At 55.8% G+C, this 17,647-nt stretch overlaps 1 protein-coding gene and 1 long non-coding RNA gene across 2 annotated transcripts; one reads left to right on the forward strand and one right to left on the reverse strand.

The window, feature by feature from the left end:
- Positions 1-11,354: 11,354 nt before the first annotated feature.
- On the reverse strand, positions 11,355-13,464 carry LOC138067725 (uncharacterized). The gene is made up of 2 exons (XR_011142101.1): positions 13,384-13,464; positions 11,355-11,481 (listed from the first exon to the last, which is right to left on the reverse strand). It is a non-coding gene; the product is annotated as an uncharacterized lncRNA (long non-coding RNA).
- On the forward strand, positions 12,850-16,454 carry EN1 (engrailed homeobox 1). Its single transcript, XM_068949610.1, has 2 exons — positions 12,850-13,531; positions 15,790-16,454. The coding sequence occupies exons 1-2, from the start codon at positions 12,850-12,852 to the stop codon at positions 16,104-16,106; spliced, it is 999 nt and encodes a 332-aa protein (XP_068805711.1). The 3' UTR covers positions 16,107-16,454.
- The last annotated feature ends 1,193 nt before the right edge of the window (positions 16,455-17,647 follow it).

Here is a 17,647-nt window from a genome sequence, read left to right on the forward strand (position 1 = left end):
GCAAGCTGTCTGATCTGGCACAGCCAACCATTGTCCTGGCCACCTGGGAAGTCATTTTTCATTGGAAATAGTTGCTCTCATCCAGATCTGGATGAATTATGTAAGATTCTTTGGACCACAGACAGGCGAAATCGGGTTATAGCACCATGTGATCTCAGCCAGATTTCCCATCGCAGCGTCCTGGTTTTGTGCACAGAAATGGTAACTTGGCTCCTTTCCTGCTTGAAAACATTTGTTTGGAAGTTCTGAGACTTTCTCAAGTTTGTGGACCCCCGCCATAGGGTGTTACATGGCTTTAGATAAGAAATCTCCATAAAACTGTAAGCAATGTGTCTTCTGCAGTAAATCTTTCTTCTTAGTCAACAGTGAAGCAGTCACATTATGTTGCCTTACATTGCAGCCCACCTGTTGCAAGGAAGATGCCAAGAAAATTATACACCAGTGGGAAAGTGTAGATTACATATATGGCTTGGTCCCAGCAAGAGTCTGTGTGGATATGGGATACACATTAAAAATCACAGCAATGTAACTCTCTTTGTGCAATATGAAGGGAATCCCTGGCTAGACAGAGATGAAATCTGCTAGCCTAGATAACGTAGTGGTAGCTGCAATCTTTCCATTGAAAGCCAAGAGGATTAGGTGGGTGTTGGGCAGACAGACCCCGCCACCCTGGGCGCATAGCGTGGCCCCGCTGAGATCCCTGGGGTGCCCGAGGCTTGCAATACCCCCTTGGTTTCACAGCCCAAGCCTGTGAAGCTCCCTCCTTCGCGGCGCTGCCGGGAGCGAGGCACAGTTTGGCAGGACTGGGGGTGCTCCGTGTGCGAGGTGGTGTGTGCTTGTTGCGGGGAAAGGGACCCTGGAAGAAAAGCAATGAAGTTGCCTGCCTCAATACAAGGTTTACAAATGAGTTTAGTCCACAGCCACTGAGTGGTTTTAATGCCCTCTCTTTACTACTAATTAATCACTACTGAAAAGACTTGGAAAAACCCAGCTGTATCTTGTTCTCCGTGGTCAGAGAAGGCTCTGCCTTCACGACACCACTGGCACAGCCAGCATAGGGACAGATGGGACCATCACAGTCGCAGGTGCCCACCCCTGCTATTCGCTTTACGCTATCCCCTTTCCGAAAAGGATCGCCTTTCAGATAGTTAGTGGGGTTCGTCCCTCCCACTCAGTTGACAAGTTGCCAGAGGAAATCTTCACTCCTACCATGCTGGTACTTACACTCGTACCTTAGCCTGAGATATATGTGAGAGGCGATTTCTATAAACCTGAAAATCCACATACAAAACAGTATTAAGGGTGCAAACAGCAAGCATCTTATCAAGCAGCTTTGCTATAAAACAATCTGGGAGGCGAAGCATGCTCAGAGGTGGAGCAGCTCAGCTGTGATAGCCAGCGAGAGCCACAAGATGTCTCTGGAAACCAGCATTTCGGGGGAAAAGAAGGCATTAATAACCCCGGGAAAGGGGCTGGGCCGTTTACATCTGCAGTGAGAGCTGACCCTGCTGCGTGCATTCGTGCGAGCCTGGATCTGGAGCACAGGACTGTGCACAGCCCCCCTCCCCAAAAGCACTTCTCCATCACTCTTTGCCCCAGGTCAGAATCTGGTCCATGAGGTTGCTGCCGTGGTGTTTCCTCACATCACAGAGGAGAACCGTGGATCAGAACGTCACCGGCCGATTAAAAACACTATTGACTCTTGCAGGCGCTGCAGGAACAGGGAAATGTGCACACTGAAAACCAGATTAAAGAATATAAGTCACTCCTGAGAGTCCTGAAGGAGATACTCTGCACCTCCTGGGAAGCTCTTTGTAGGCATGGAGGACCCTGGAAAAAGCAGCATAGGCCTGGGTTTATAACCTCAAAATGCGCCTGGGTTTACAGGCTCAAAATATGCCAACTCCTATGGGATTTCACTGCCTGTGCTGTCACCTGCAGGGGTTCATGCGTGCAGAAAAATCTCGACCTGGCACACCCAGCGACGGACGGTATGGGAATGAACTCACTGTCCTGACACAGGGAAAAATCCTGCTGAACGTGACTCAGAGCTCAGCAAAATGCCGGCAGGTCCTGATCCTGCAGCCCTGCCAGTCGCTCGGGAACTCCTCTCCGTTTCGCCAGCTCCGCTTGGTCTCCAAGTAAACAACGGGGGAATTGCAGGGTGGAAAAGGCCCATATAAGTCTAACATTGTTATTAAGAAATAGGCAGAGCACCAGCCCAGCACAGTAACTAGTGATTCACTAAGTTTAACAGGAGAAAACAAAGCTATCCTTCAATGGACCACATACAGAGACAGCAGTTATGGAAAACCTCTTTAACACCCAACTGAAAATGTGTGCCAAGTAAAACCCATTGCCCACCAGGCTCAATGATCCTAAGTATCATTAGTTTCAGGATTTGTTTTCCTTCTTACAAATCACAAGGCAGTCATTTAAATTAATAATAGGCAAAGTTGTGGGGATAATGGGATTTTTAATGAGATGTTCCTGGCTGTGGGGTGCCTTCACAGAAACTCATCCACTGCAATGCAAATGGTAGTGTTTAGCAATAAGGCGATATGGTGAAAAGCCCATTAGTCTAAGTCCATTGGGACAGGAGGACCAAACTCTGTTCTTACAGCGTGTTTAGGAAAACTCCCCTGGGAATGAACTATCATTACATCGTCCTGTTCAAGGCGCATACAATTTGAACAGCATGAAAAATGATAAAAAAAAGAAAAATAACGTAGTCAGTATCTACTGGTGTGATTAGAAGAAGAACAGTTATTGCTGTACAGACAGAGAAGCGGAGCCTGACCTGCAGACGGTCCTCCTTGCAGTTTCCAAAGAACAACTTTTAAAGTTTTTCTCTCTACAGAAGCCAGCAGATTTCTGTGCAGTACAACTGTTTGCAGACAGAGGCAAGAGGGTGCTGGATCCCCGAATTGCTTGTGGGGTGAGGGGGGTCAGACCCACAGTGACACCCAGGCAGCTCCGCAAGGGCATCCGCAAGGCGAGGACAGCTTGAAGGCAGACCCCAGCTGCACGTCAACCCTCGAACGCTGATGGCATCTTCAGTGCCTGTGTCTCGAGGCTCCAGGCAGCTGCAGTTGGGTGCTGGGGAAGGCAGATGAGACCCCAATATTTTTTCCATTTGAAACATGAACGCAGTAACTTTTAAAGTGCTGCCTTCTAGCAAATCAGACAAAACAAAAATGAAGATGATGATGACACAGGGGTAGTTTTGCCTCTCGTTACACACAAGGGGAGCATAGAGAGATGTTGTTACTAATACTATTGAGTAGTAGTCAAATGATTTGGAACTCTTAATGTTGTAGAAAATTGCATATTGAGATTTTGTAAGGCATTTCTTGATGACATTTGACTGTACGACTACCTCCTGGTTTTCCTAAGACTATTTTTGGTCAGAATGCACTGATTTCCCTCCAAAACATACTGTAACTCAGAAGCAAAGATCTACTCCTGAAACGCTATCCAAGGAATTCTTTGCCCCAAAGGACTCAAATCCCACAGCACATTTAATTTTCTGCATGAAAAAGGCTGTGGTCCTTCATTCAGGACCTCTGTCTCTCAGGCTGTCTGGGCTGAGGCCTCAGGCAGCCGAGGGATGTTGTGTATCTGGATAGAAGGATCCACTCCACACCATAACCACCCTTCCCACTGCCAAGGCTTTCTGCAAAATGACAGAAAACTGCAAATGCAAAATCTCCTGAGTGAAAAGGAATTAGTAAAACCCCATATTCATGAAATATTGAGAGCTAATTATATGTGCATCGGAAACCTCTGGGGGAAGGGAGATGGAGGCCTTTCATTAGACGGGAACTGGAACTTTTTCATCATTTGTCTAGCTCAGGAATGCAAGGCTGCTGTCTGGAGAGGGTTGTGGGATTTGGCTGCAGGGCTGGGTGTGCAGGTAAAGTGCCATGCTATAGAATATTTCTATTGTACTGTGGCATGTCTTGGAAATGGCTCTCAGCCGTGACAGGTCAGGTTGGGGTGCTGGATGTGCATACACCTTAGCCCACCTGCAGGACCTCTTCACTCTCCAAAGTGCCAAGAGGATCCATTGCTTCCAAATCGTTGTATGTCTTCCTCCCAACCATGCACTGTAATGGGTCCAGAGTCCTGTCCCCCTCACTTCAAAACGGACTGCAGTTTCTCCTGAAGGGGACAGACCCCAATCTCTTCCAGGATGTCTGCGGCACGTTCAGTTTCTTTGCTTTTACTAGCTCTTCGGAGATCTCTCTCCTTCCGCAGCCAAATGAGCTCCATTTCCAGCTGTTGCCACATCGACCAAATTTAAGACCAAGATCAGAACTGGAGAGTGGAAAAAAAAAAAAAAGGGGGGGGAAGTTTTTTAGCAGGGACCCAGAGCTGAATGCACGAAGGACACCCTACCGACTGCGCGGCCACCCGTGAGGGTTTTCTCCCGGCAGCTCGGCAGCAGCGAGCCGCCGCCAGCCCCGCTCCCCGCTGCGGCGCCGCCTCCCCGGGCGCGCCCGCCCCGGCGCAGCGCGGCAGCGATGCCCGGGCGCTCCGCGGCCGCGGCTCTTCCGCGCCGCCGCCGGCCTCCCTCCGCCCTCCGCGCCCGCGGAGCGGCCCGCCGCACCGCGCCTCGGCCCTCGCTGCACAAATCTGCGCGAAACCCGCTTCTCCCCCTGATCCCCCATGCCACCACCTATTCCCCCCCCCCCCCCCACAGTGCGCTTTCTAGCACCTTTTGTTAGAATTACAAAGCCGGAAACTTAATTTACCCAGGGCTTTAAAGACAAATAATCACGGGCAGGCCGGTGGCCCCGTGATATACCTGTATAGTCTCGAGATCCACAGATTGTTATGAATTGCTATGATTTTTCAGGCAGCTTCTGCTGTTTTAAATACCTTCTCAGCTACTCTGCCTAGCTGGAAAAAAACAAAAAAACAAAAGAACACAATCCACCTACCCTTCTTAAGCAAGGGGCAAAGAGCAAGAGTCCATAGCAGATGCGCTTGGCTTTATTTACTTTTGCTATTATTATTATTATTATTATTATTATTATTATTATTATTATTATTATTATTATTATTATCGAAATTTGGGGAGAGCGAGATTTTCAATTGCTGAAATAATTGCCTGGGAGAGAGGTTTCTTAATCTGTTCATACATTATTGACTTGGGCTCCAATATTTGGCTTGCTGCTTTTTATCGTAAGAAGATCACGTACGAGAGTCTTTTGCATAACAATTTTTAAAGAGGACACATCCTTATATCAAAAGTGGACGTGACTTGAATTTTGCTGGCGTTTGTCCCTAAAATGACCCAATTCCGGTTACTGCCACTGGGCAGCAGTAACATTGCATCATTCCTCCAGGCGATAGACTTATTTTGCTTTACTCTCTGCCCCTTTCCCTGCCCCCCCCCCCAAACCAATGTATACTTTTAAAGCTGATTATTTTGTCTTGCTGCGTTTTAGCCCTGCACACACTGTTTTCTCTCCCTGGGAACGGCTGAACAGAGAGGAGCAAGACCGGCTCGTAGGAGCAACACGGCTAATTAACGCCCAAAGTTCCCACTCCGCGCAGAAATAGTGCCTTCAACGAAATTTCGCTGCCAGCCGCCGCAGAGCGACAGCAGCGCCGTCCCCGCTCCTCCCGCCACCTCCCCGGGCGCGATTTTCCCCGACGCGGATCAAAAGAGCCCCCCTCCGCCCTGCTTTTTTAAATCGAAATCGTGCCGCTTCCCGGCCCCGCTGGTCAAGTTAATTCCAGAACAAAGGAGGGCACCAACACAAAGGGTTTCCCTTCCCCTTCCCCGGCTGGAGCTGCCCCGCTGCCTGCCGCCCGGCCCGGCCCGGCCCGGCCCGGCCCAGGCCGCGGCGCCCCCGGCCGCTCCGCCGGGGCCGCTCCGCCGGGCCGCATCCCCGGGGCGCCGCGAGCGGGGGGCTGAAGCGGCAGAGGGTGAAGCCCCTCGGCCCCGCCGGCCCCGGTGCTGAGAGCGACGGGTCTCAGCTCTCCCCCTGGCCGCCTCCGCCCTGGCAGGGGTGAAGCGCTTGCATCCGTCCCCGCCGGCGCCGCTGCTGCTGTTTGGACCGCAGGGTAAAAAATAAAGAGCGGATCATTCCCCCCCGCCCACACACACACCCCACGCACTCCTTTCCCCGGGGTTGTATCTGCTCCCAGAGAGCCCGGGCCGGCCTTTAAGGCAGGCGCGGTGAGCTGGTTGCGGGGGTGGCCCCGGGCGCCCCGGCAGCATCCTCCCACGCGGAGCCCGGCCGCCGGCCCACCGCACCTGCCCCTGCGCCCGGCGCGGCTCGGCGGCAGCCGGCCCGCCGCCCGTGGGCACCCTCCGGGCCAGCAGCTCCCTGCGCGCAACCAGGCACTCCGCTACCCACGCGCCCACGCGCGCTGACACGCGTGTGGCCAGCACGGAAACACTACCTAAATACGGGGGCGCGCAGACGCGCAGCGCCTCCGCCTACACCCCTGCGCGCGGATCCGCCTTCGCCCGCGCACAGCGCGGCGCGTTTTTACAGCGCCGGGCACGCGCGTGGGCCCGGCCCCACGTCCCGCGTGGACAGGCGGGCCCCGCGGCTGCCCCTCCGCCGGCCGGCAGGGGGAAAGGCTTTGAGGCCACAGCGCACCCCTCACGGTGGGGCCCGAGGCCCTGCGCCCGCCCCTGCGCGCTCCCTGCGCGCCGCGCAGAGCCCGGCTCTGCCGCCCCCGGGCGCCGGCCGTGCGCGCAGGGCCGCCGCGCGACGGGGCCGCGGTGCAGGGGAGGCAATACTTCTTGCAAAATTAGCCCCAAACCTGCCTGTAGCCTTCATGGCTCTCCCCTCCACCCCCCTTTTTTTTCCTTGCAGACACAGAAGCAGAAGGAGACATAGGTAGGGAGAGCTGGAGGAAATTGGAAACATATTTAAAAATGTAAATGGGTTCGAGCCAGTCTGACACTGTTTAAAGGGTAAAATGAGGCGCACGCCGGGATCAGCTTAATGAAGCAGAGACTGATGCAGATTGAAACCCAGCTACAAACTTTCAGCCCGTGTTCATAATGCATTTGGTGAGGGGACAGGAGTAGCTGACCCTAAGTGGGGTAAAGCAGCTCTCAGAAACATCCTCTGTAACCTAAAACAGATTGTCAGGGAGGCAGATGGGGCTGCAAAAAGCCATTTGGACTGTTCGCCTGTCGAGAGGATGTCGCTGCCCTTCTCGGATGTATTCCTTCCCCAGCCAGCTAGAGAGACACATCTCCGGGAGCTGGTACTTTTTAAGGCAGCCGATCCAGGTGACTTGTGCCGTTTGCAGCGAGGTAGGGTGGGCTGCAGATGCCGGTGGGAGGCGGGGGGGGGGGCTTGGGAAACAGATGGGAAGGGGGGTTGCAGCCAAGCCATTGGAAATCAACGAGTCTTCTTTTCTCTTCTCTTTTCTTTTCTTTTCTTTTCTTTTCTTTTCTTTTCTTTTCTTTTCTTTTCTTTTCTTTTTTTTCTTTTTCTCCCTTCTTTTCTTCTTTCTTTTCTTTTGCCTGCTTTACTTTTCTTTTTCTCATTTATTTTCCTTTATTTTATCTCTATTTTTCCGTTTTTCTTATTCCTTTTTTCTTATTCCTTTTCCTTCTCCTTGTTTCCATTTCTCTTTATCCTTTTTACCGTTTTTCTTTTTATTTTTTCGTTTTCCCTTTCCTTTCCCCATTTTCTTTTCCTGTTCGTTTTCCCTTTTCGTTTTCCTTTTCTTCTTTTTCTTTTTCTTTTCCCTTGCCTTTTCTCTTTTTTCTCTTTTCTTGTTAAAAAAAGAACAAACCAATAATACTGCTAAGAATAACAAAGATAGTTTTCTCTCCCCTCCGCAGAAACTTCCATGGGATATTTTCGTCTCTGATTCCTTGTGGAGGGGGGGGAGAGAAAAGGCAATAAAACTAAATCTCTGCCTTTCGCTGAAGTTCCCTGTGACTTGAGAGCCGGGCTGTGCTGCCGGGGTGGGGGTGGTCCTGCCTGGTAATTGATTCATAACCGTGCCCCGGAACAGCGCGGCGCAGCCCCGCAAACACGCGGCTCTTGCGGGGCGCGGGGCGGCCGCGGGCGCGGGTGCGGACGGCTCGGAGCGGGCTGCGCGGCGCCGGGCGCGGACCGGCCGCGCAGGCTCTCCCGCAGACCGGCCTCCTGCTAAATAAAAACAACCCCTTCCTCCCTGTCCGCTCCCTTCACACGGACACAGAGAGATTTTGAGTTCCGGAGATATAAACCTGTGCCCCGAAAAAGTTGCGAGCAAGGCTGTTTCCAATACCTATTTACCAACGAATTACACTGCTATTATTGCTTTCAATGAAGACTGAATCCCCAAGCGATAATTGAATTAGTCTATTGAAGAGACTGTCAGGTACAATGACGTGGTATATCCCGCGCATTTCCCAGGGTCTATAGGCTTTGGGGACCCGGAATGTATAGTCTGACCTTACAGCTCATAATAATAATGCTGCACTTGTAGCAGAAATCTATTCGCATTCACTTTTAACAAAACCGCTGGTCAGCCAGTCCCTGTAGGAAGGATGAAATCTATTGTATTAGAACAACTCATTTATGTCCTTCAGCAAAGGCCCCAATGAGATCTGATCTAGACCTAGAAATAGGATTACCACAGCGTATATTAACCACGTTTCTATACTTCCTCCTTCCTATAAGGGCGCCGAGAAAAAAAAAAATGCAAAGGATTTTTGATCCGATTTCAATTTTAATTTCAGCTTAAAACCCTCCTCCCTTCGGTGGTCATCTCCAAAAAGAAAACAAACAAACCAAAAAAAAAGGGAAATAAAGCAAAACTGGCAAAACGATGCCGTCCGCTCTCCGCGGCCGGCAGGCATTGTGTGGCGGGGACAATGCGGCCGCGCTGCCCGCGCCCCGACGGCGAGGCGCCGCGGCCCCGTCGGAGCGGGTCCCAGCCCCGTCCTCCCCCGGCCCCCTCGGCTGCAGGCAGGGCATCTCTCTCCCTCCGTGATCTGATTTTTTCTTCTTCCCCACGCCAGGATCGCGGACCCAACATCTCCTCTGCCAAGAGCCGCTGAAGACGTGCGCCTGGAAGAGAAATAACCAAACCCAAGCAAACCGCGGACACTTCCGAGGGGCAGGGAGCCCCCAGCCCGGGTCCGAGCGAGCAGAGCCGTGTCCCGGGGGCACCTCGGGGCCTGGGAAAGGCTCCGGCCGCTCTTGCAGGCGCCGGTGGCTCCGCGGGGCCAGGGCGGCTCCGACGGCAGCGCGGTACTGGACTCCGCGGGGCTCCGCGGGACTCCGCGGGGCCGGGGCGGCCCCGACGGGCGCCTCGAAACCCAGCCGGCCTCCAGCAGCACCCTCAAGTTGCGGAAGGAACTTTTTCCTAACATGAGATTTTTTTTTTTAAAGCTTCTGTCCTTAAGACACGATGTAGACATATTACCCCGATTATTGTAACTATCTGCTAGCCGGAGTGTAATATTTATCTATCTATTTAGATAGGAACGGTCATGCTGGAAAAATATCCAGCCTGGAAATATACTTCGTCTTTTCCTTTAACCCCTCCTCATTCATCCAGCCGATCCCCCACCCCCTTCATACACAAACCTACTCAATTTATGGAGAAGCCTTTAAAATCCAGAACAGTTTCCAGAAGGGAGGACTCCAGATGAAGTAACATCCCCCCCCCCCCCAATCCCGGGTACACACACACACACGTACACAAACACATACGTACACACACAAACACACACACACATACTTCGCACCCTTCCCCTCCACCCCCCCCCCCCGGAAGGCAAATTAAATAGTTAAAGGCTTCGATTTCTCTCTCTCTCCCTTTTGTTACCCAATTTTGGAACATTTAAGGATGGGTGTGTGTATTGTATTCAATAATAAAAGCTATAGGGCCGCCAGGACATTTATCATCCTATTACTGTAACAAATCCGGGCTCCCAATACATGAAAGGTAAAATGAATTACCGACGTTAAGCCGTCAATAAAGTCATTTCTGTAAATGGTGTCTCCGAAGGACTGCAGCATTATTCAACTAGCTTTATCAGCAGCTGGGAAATTACGTGAAGAAGCTCGCAGCGTGTAATATGGCCCTGCTTACTTTGATTAAGCGTCTTGCCAGGGAATAGTGACAGTGCTTTTGACCAGGTTTTATTCGCCGTCCTGTGATGAACGCCAAGCTGATCAGGCGGAATGAAGAGTAATTAAAACCTATAAATTATCTTTTGCAGCCCTTCTCAAGGCGTCTCTTGCAGGAGAGATAAGGCAGCGAGCCCCCATTTACAGCTCTGAAAGGGACCGCGGCTCACAAAGGCTACGTGGCTAAATGGGATATTGATAGTGTCCTAATTAGAATTTAATTAAGTACCCACGCTCGCTTTTGGGATAAAGATTTCAATTTTGCTAACTTAAATATAAATAAACCCAATTTCGGTGCGAGTAAATGATATGATATTGTGAATGCGTGTGTGTGTGGGGGGGGGGGGGTTAACATTCATTTAATTGCGGATGAAGCTCTTGATTCCAGGGCTGATTGTGTTATGCCAGCTATTATTTTAGAAGATTATGGTGTGGCTGGAGGTAACAACTTGGTAACGTTTCCCCCGTACAGAAAACAACCGGGTGTGCCTCGGAGGTGTGTGTATGTGCGTGTGTGTGTGTGTGTGTGTGCGTATGCGTGTGTGTGCATGTGTGTGTGTACACAGCCCGGGCACCCGGAGTGCATCCGCCTCCTTCCTGGGCACCAGGGAAGGAATAAAACTCCACCGAGATCCGAGCGAGGACCGAGATATTTAAGTGGGTTTCTAAATTGCAAGCCCCCCATCAGAGGGGTGGATTTGAGTTGTTGTTGTTGTTGTTGTTGTTGTTGTTGTTGTTATTTTGGCGGGAGCACGGGAGCGAGCAGGGCGGCGCGGCCGCGGGAGCGCACGGCCCCGCGGGACGGCCCCACTCGGGGCGCGGGGCTCGGGGGGAACAGTGGGGTCCCCGGTTACGTCAGGAGAAAAAAAACGCAGGGAAAAACCCTTTGCGGGGCCGCGGGAAGGAGCGGGAGGGTTTGGCGGAGGCTGCGAGGGAGCAGGTGTGGGCTTGCGTGGGGGCCTGCGCCGGGACATCGGGCACGAATTGCCCCTGCAAAAAGTGAGGGGCAGGAGCAGCCTCCACCAGGCATCGCCCCACACCGTGCCCACGTCCACCCCGTCCTTCATTTCAATATTTACCTTTCCCTTTTGCCAAGCGGGACGACCCCAGCGCGCAACGTGTATAAAAGTATCCCGGGCCGCGGGAAAAAACAGGCAGAGCTGAGCAACAACTTTGCATCAGCCTTTCCACTGCCACGGGCCCTGTCCCCAAGGCGTTCAAACAAATGCAAGAGCTGAATTTAAGTTTTTCGTCATTTAATTTTTAAAAAGCTGCAGCAGAGCTGAAAAAGTGGCTCGTTCTTCCCGTCCTCTGAAATATTCAAATTTCACTTCGGCCTCAACGCACGGCCTGAGGTGCTCGCTCTCTGCTGGGAGGGAAAAAAAAGACTAAGGAAAAAAAAGAAAACCCTAAACTGAAACAAAACAAGCAAATAAACAAACAGACCAATCAATCAAAAAAAAAAAAGACAAGGAAACATGATACGAATTCAACTGTAAACCAGCATTTGATCTGCTTCATACTCTGAAAAAAATGAAATAAAATAAACCAGCACAGCCATTGCAACTTTAAGCCCAACTCACCCTCGCAGTAGCTCCTGCGATTATTGTTATAATTTTTTTTTCATTTTTATTCTTCCACAAAAGTTTCAAATCCGGGCAAACCCCCGACGCCTCAGACCCAAGCGCAAGCTCCCCTTCGCTGCCCAGCCCGGGCACACGAAACCAGGGCCAACAACCGTCCGCGGGGAGAGAGGGCAGAGGGTTTGTTTGGTGGGTGTTTTTTTTTTTTTTTTGGAGGGAGGAAGGAAGGTAACCGGCTGGTGGCCCAACCGCGGCCGGCCGCCGCTGCCCCGCCAGCCTGCGCGGAGGCTCAGAGCGCCGCGGTGATTTGCGCGGGAGCGAACGGAGCGGGTTGGGGGTTGTGTGCATGCGCGGCGCGGCGCGGTGCGGTGCGGGCTGCTGCGCGCGGTGCGGTGCGCGGGGGGCGGCGGCGGCGCAGCGCAGCGGCGCGCTCCCACGGCCCGCCCCGGCCCCCACGCGTTATTTATCCGCGCAGTTCCGCGGCCGCCCATTGGCCGGCGTCAGGGGTGTCAGCGGCCGCGGCGGCGCGCCATTGGCTGCCTCCACGTGCGGGCCAGCCTCACGTGCTTCCGGTGCGAATGAAAAAAGTGTGGCTGAGGGATTTTTTAGGGAGAGTTTGTTGCAAAGATCGGAGCTGTCAGAGATTTGCTTTTTAAAAAAAAAAATTAAAAAAAAAATTTAACCCGGGCGCCTGCAAGCTGGCGATTAAAGGCTCTGCCAAGCCCGATCAGCGGGCAAAGCGGAGCATGACACTTGGGGGAACCCAGACCTACAGTATTTGTAGGAAAATGGGTAGATTTTAAAAGATTTTTTTTTAGGGGGGAGGGTTTTTTGGGGGGCCGCTTTGTTGTTGCCTATATTTTTTCGTGGTGGTGGTGGAAATATAAGCTGATCGGGAGAAGGGGGAAAGAAGCCCTCGAGCGTCTCCCCATTTTTTGGATCCATCCGTGTGAGGGGGAAAAAAAAAAATCTCAGCTCCAACCCAACAAGTGGATTTTATTCTTTTTCATTTTTTTTCTTTTTCTTTTTTGTTTCCTCCCCCTTTTCCACCCCACCACCCACCGGCAAAGTGGGGTGGGCATAAAGTGGGGTGTGGGGAGGGGGGGGAGGGGGGGGAAGAAAGGCAGCGATCTCCGTGGCGGGGGCCGAGCATGGAAGAGCAGCCGGAGGGACAGAGCCAGCGAGACTCGGCGAGCAGCACGGCCAGCAGCAGCGGCAGCGATGGCGAGAGCGTGCCCGTGTCGCCCAGCCCCGCGCCCGCCTCCCCCGCGGCGCCCCGCGCCCTGCCCCTGCCCCGCCACCACCGCCGCCCGCACCCGCCACCACCGCCGCCACCGCACCGCACCACCAACTTCTTCATCGACAACATCCTGAGGCCCGACTTCGGCTGCAAGAAGGAGCCGCCCGCGGCGGCCGGTGGAGGTAGCCGGGAGCGGGACGCCGACCGGGGGCAGAGCTCAGGTAGAGACAACGTCAACCCGCTGCTGGCGGCGCCGCCGCCGCCGCCGCCGCCGCCCGACCCGCCCTCCCTCCTTTGCCCGGACTCGAACTGCGGCCCCGACGGCCCCGCCGCGCCGCCGCCCGCCGCCGCCGCCGCCGCCCGAGCCAGCCCCGCCGCGGCAGCGGCAGCGGCGGCAGCGGCGGCGGCGGCCGCCAAGCCCCCCGCCGACGGGGGCGACACTCACCCGGCCAAGTACGGGGAGCACGGCAGCCCCGCCATCCTCCTCATGGGCTCTAATACTGGAGGACCTGTTATAAAGCCCGACTCGCAACAGCCGCTGGTGTGGCCGGCCTGGGTCTACTGCACTAGGTACTCAGACAGACCGTCCTCGGGTAAGGAAGCGCGGCGCAGCTGGGAGCTGTTAAAATCGCGGCAAGGGTGCTCGCCTCTCCCCCCCCGCCATCCCCGGTTCCCCCCCTTCGCTTTGGCTTCCAGCCGGCTCAGGACCTCGCTAGGGGTGGGAGGGGGGGGTCCCGGGTCACACGGAGCGGGAGGAAACGCATCCCCCCTCCTCTTCCTCCTGCGGCTCTCCAAATTTGAATGCGACGCCGGGCCCCATCCGGCGCCCCGACTCGGGGCCCTGCGTCGCATTCAAATTTGGAGAGCTGGAGGAGGGGGGGATCCCCTTCCTCTTGCCCCACTCCCCTCGCCGCCTTGCCGCAGCACCGGGGCTCCGCACCGCGCTGGCCTGGCAGGAGATTTTGCTTCTGTCTTGCGTTTTCCCCCCCTCATTTTTAATTCCCCGGGTGCTGGTGGTCGCGCAGAGGCTGGGGGGGGGGCCTGCTGGAAGTGCGCGGGAGGGAGCAGGTTTTGTCGGAGAGTGAAGGCAAAGGGCTTTTTTTAAGGCAGGCAGCGGCGGGGAGATGTGTGGGGAGGCCGAGTGGGGCCTTTGCACCGCAGCAGAGCCAGCAGGCCCCTAGGCCGCTCCGCAGCGCTCCGCTCCGCGGTGGCAGCCCCAACCCCGGCCCCGGCCCCGGCCCCGGCCCCGGCCCCGGGGGGACGCACCCGCCGCCGGCCAGGTCTCACCCCCCGCCGGCAGCCCCGGCCGAGCCGTCCGGCCACTTTCACTGCCTCTTCTCCACTCTGTTTACACTGCCCCGACCCCCTTCAGGTGACCCCGCCAGTCCTTTATTTTATCACCGTTACTAATTTTTAATTCTAATTAAAAAGAAAAGAAAAAGCGGCTCCCTAAATGACAGGCCAGCAGCAAGGGACGCGCCAGCGGGGGCCAGCGCCGGGCTGCGCTGGGCCGGGCCGGGCTGGTGCAGGCTGGGGCCGCCGGGGCCCGGGGGACGCGGCGTTGCCGGCCCGGCTCGGTCCCGGTCCCGGTCCCGGTCCCGGTCCCAGTCCCAGTCCCGATCCCGGTCCTGGTCCCGGTCCCAGCCCGGCTCGCTCCTGGCCCGGGCCCGGGCGCTGCGCTCGCCGGCCGCGCCGCTCCGGGCCGAGGTCAATGCGGCGCTCGCAGCCCGAGCCGTCTCCATCGCCGTTATTGACACGTCCAGCTACTTGAAACTCAGAAAAGCCACTTTGATTGACTAAAGTGATTGATTGAGTGATAGAGCTGTCAGCCCGCGCTGCCCTCGCTGCCGGCCTCGGCCAGGGCACTGATTTTATTACCGATTCCCAGGGCCGCCGGGCGCGAAGCAGTTTGCACTTGCGCCTTGATTTCCTTTCCTCCCCTTTCTTTGGGCAGAGGATTATTTTTGCATGTCTTTTACGAGCCTCCATCTCGCCCCCGAAGCCCCCCAGCCCGGGGAGGAGGAGAAGGGAGAGGGAGAGGCTTCGCCGCTCTTTGTTGTGTCGGACCTGCCGGCGCTGCCTCCCTCCCCCGGCCCCGGCCCCGGCGGCGGCGGCGGCGGCGGCGGCGGCGGCGGCTCCGGGGCCTCCGCGGGGCTTTTCCCGGCCGCGGAGCCGAGCGGGGCCGCGGCGGGGAGCGACACCCCGCTGCCGGGGCGCCCCGCTTTACTCCTCGGCGCCCTCGAGGGGCTGGCTGAGCCCGGGGCGTCGCCGCGGCAAGCGCCGCAGAGCCGGGGCCGGGGCTGAGCCGGCGGAGGGGCTGTCGGCCTGCGCGGAGCAGCGAGGCCCTGCCGGCCCCGGCGGCGGGATGCGGCCCTCGGATCCTAGCAGCTGCCAGGGTATTTTTGCAACCCCTTATCCCCCCCCACCACCCCTTCCCCGCTTTTGGCTAAGGCTCCGTCCTCTAGCTCTGCTGCCCGCGGGCCGCGGCTGGGACCGGAGCCGCCGGGCTGCTCTCCGCCAGCGCGGCCGCTGCCCTTGGGGCGCTGCGCGGCGGTCCGCGGGGCTCTGCCCGGGCTGCCGGCCGCTTCCCCGGCGGCGGCGGCGGCACCTCCCGGGCGGCGGCGGGGAAGCGCTCGGGCCGCGGGTGTTTGCAGCTCGGGGAAAGGGCCGGGAGCCCCGCGGCGGGGCCCTGCATCGCCCGCAAGCCGTGAGCCGGGGCGGCGCGGCCGGGCCGGCCCCGACGTGTGCCGCCGAGGGGGGCGTTTGGCCCGTCGGCCATCTTCGGTGCGGTGCGCGGTGCGCGGAGCGGTGCGCGGCCCTGCCCAGCGGCGTGTGTGTGCCCTGCCCGCAGGCCCGCGCACCAGGAAGCTGAAGAAGAAGAAGAGCGAGAAGGAGGACAAGCGGCCGCGGACGGCCTTCACGGCCGAGCAGCTGCAGCGGCTCAAGGCGGAGTTTCAGGCCAACCGGTACATCACGGAGCAGCGGCGGCAGAGCCTGGCCCAGGAGCTCAGCCTCAACGAGTCGCAGATCAAGATCTGGTTCCAGAACAAGCGCGCCAAGATCAAGAAGGCCACGGGCATCAAGAACGGGCTGGCGCTGCACCTCATGGCCCAGGGACTCTACAACCACTCCACCACCACGGTGCAGGACAAAGAGGAGAGCGAGTAGGCGGCGCGGCGCCCCGCGGAGCCCTGCGCGCCGGCGGGGACGCGCACAGGTGCTATTTAAAATCAGATCTATTGTCTATCCATAGTATAAGGACTCCACTTAAAAAAAAAAAAAGATGATAATAATAATATGAACACTTACAAAAAAAATTTATCTCTATATAGCCAAACAGCATATGACCTTGTATATATTTAATTTCAGGTAAGAAATATGTGTAGCGATCTCTATTTGCTGGACAGTTTCTCTCTCCCGTTCTCTCCTCTCCTCTCTTTTGTTTGTTTTGTTTGCTTTCCTTTCTTTTTCGATGTCCGTTGCTCTTGTTTTACAGTAAACGTCCGACTTTCTTGATCTTTCGTTTGATTTTATTTTTTGTGTGAATTTCTGTCTCTTTTTTTTTCCCGAGGAAAAAAAAAATCTGATCCACAGACTGCGAGACTGAACCCGCCGCTACAAGCCAAAGATTTTATTATGTTCAGAAATCTGTAGTCTGAAATAAAGTGTAGACTGTGTTCAGGATCCAGGCTGACTGTTATTTTTATTTTAGTGTATACATGTTTGTGTATATATATATATACACATATTTTATATTTATATATATATACACAATACGCTGTTTATGTGGTGCCATTTCAGTGACTTGATTCGTCTTTCTTTTCGATGGATCAGTACAGCAATTTTTAAATCGTCCCCTGTTTAAAATCCTGTGCGATCCCTTCGATTTTTTTTTCTTTTTTCTTATTTTGCTACTGTCTTAAAAAACAAAATTCTCTTTGGCTGTTTCAGTCGTGCCTCGCCTCCCGCGTCTCCCTTTTTTTTTTTAACAAGAAATAAAAACCACCTCCTAATAACAATAATAATATATCACCAGCTCCTGCAGGAAAATGTCTGAAACCGTCTGGCCGCTTAGAGCTGCGCGATGTGTTGAAAAGGGATTTGCTTGACAGCTCCTTGCCTCGCTCCGAGAGGGTCTGCTCCTATATTGAATTCCCCAAATCCAGCCCCCAGCGGGGCTTTTTCCGGGCCGGGGAGAGGCTGGAAAAGGGCAGGACGGGGCTGGGGACGACCGTGGCTCGGCAGCCCGCTGCTGAGCAGCATCGGGGCTCGCCGCCTGCCCGGGCCCCTCGCCCGGGCGTTTCGGGCGGCGTTTTGCGGACGCTTGTCGGGGTGCGCAGCAGCGCCGGGCGCGCACGGCCCGTGTCCTCCCGCCTGCCCCCGGCCCCCGCGGGCTTTTGCACCTACCCCGTCTGGTTTTGGCTTCCCCCCTCCACCTCCGAGGCGGCTCCTCTGCGCGCTGCCGGCTCTGGTGGCCGCGGGTGGCCTGGCCCCGCGCAGCCCGGAGCCCCGACGGGATGGGGCGCAAGCCGTGCCCGCCACGGTCCCGCTCCGCCGCTTGCCGCCCGGCCTGGAGGCAGGACGGGGCGGGAGGGCCGCGGAGGGCTCCGCGGCCCCAGGGGACGGCGTTGAGCGGCCGGCGAGCCCCGGCTCGGGCAGCCCGCGGCGGCCACCGACGGCGGCGTCCTGGCGTCCACTCCCGCGGCCCA

The sequence above is a fragment of the Struthio camelus genome, chromosome 6, assembly GCF_040807025.1.
Source record: "Struthio camelus isolate bStrCam1 chromosome 6, bStrCam1.hap1, whole genome shotgun sequence".
In the NCBI taxonomy this organism is placed as follows: Eukaryota; Metazoa; Chordata; class Aves; order Struthioniformes; family Struthionidae; genus Struthio; species Struthio camelus.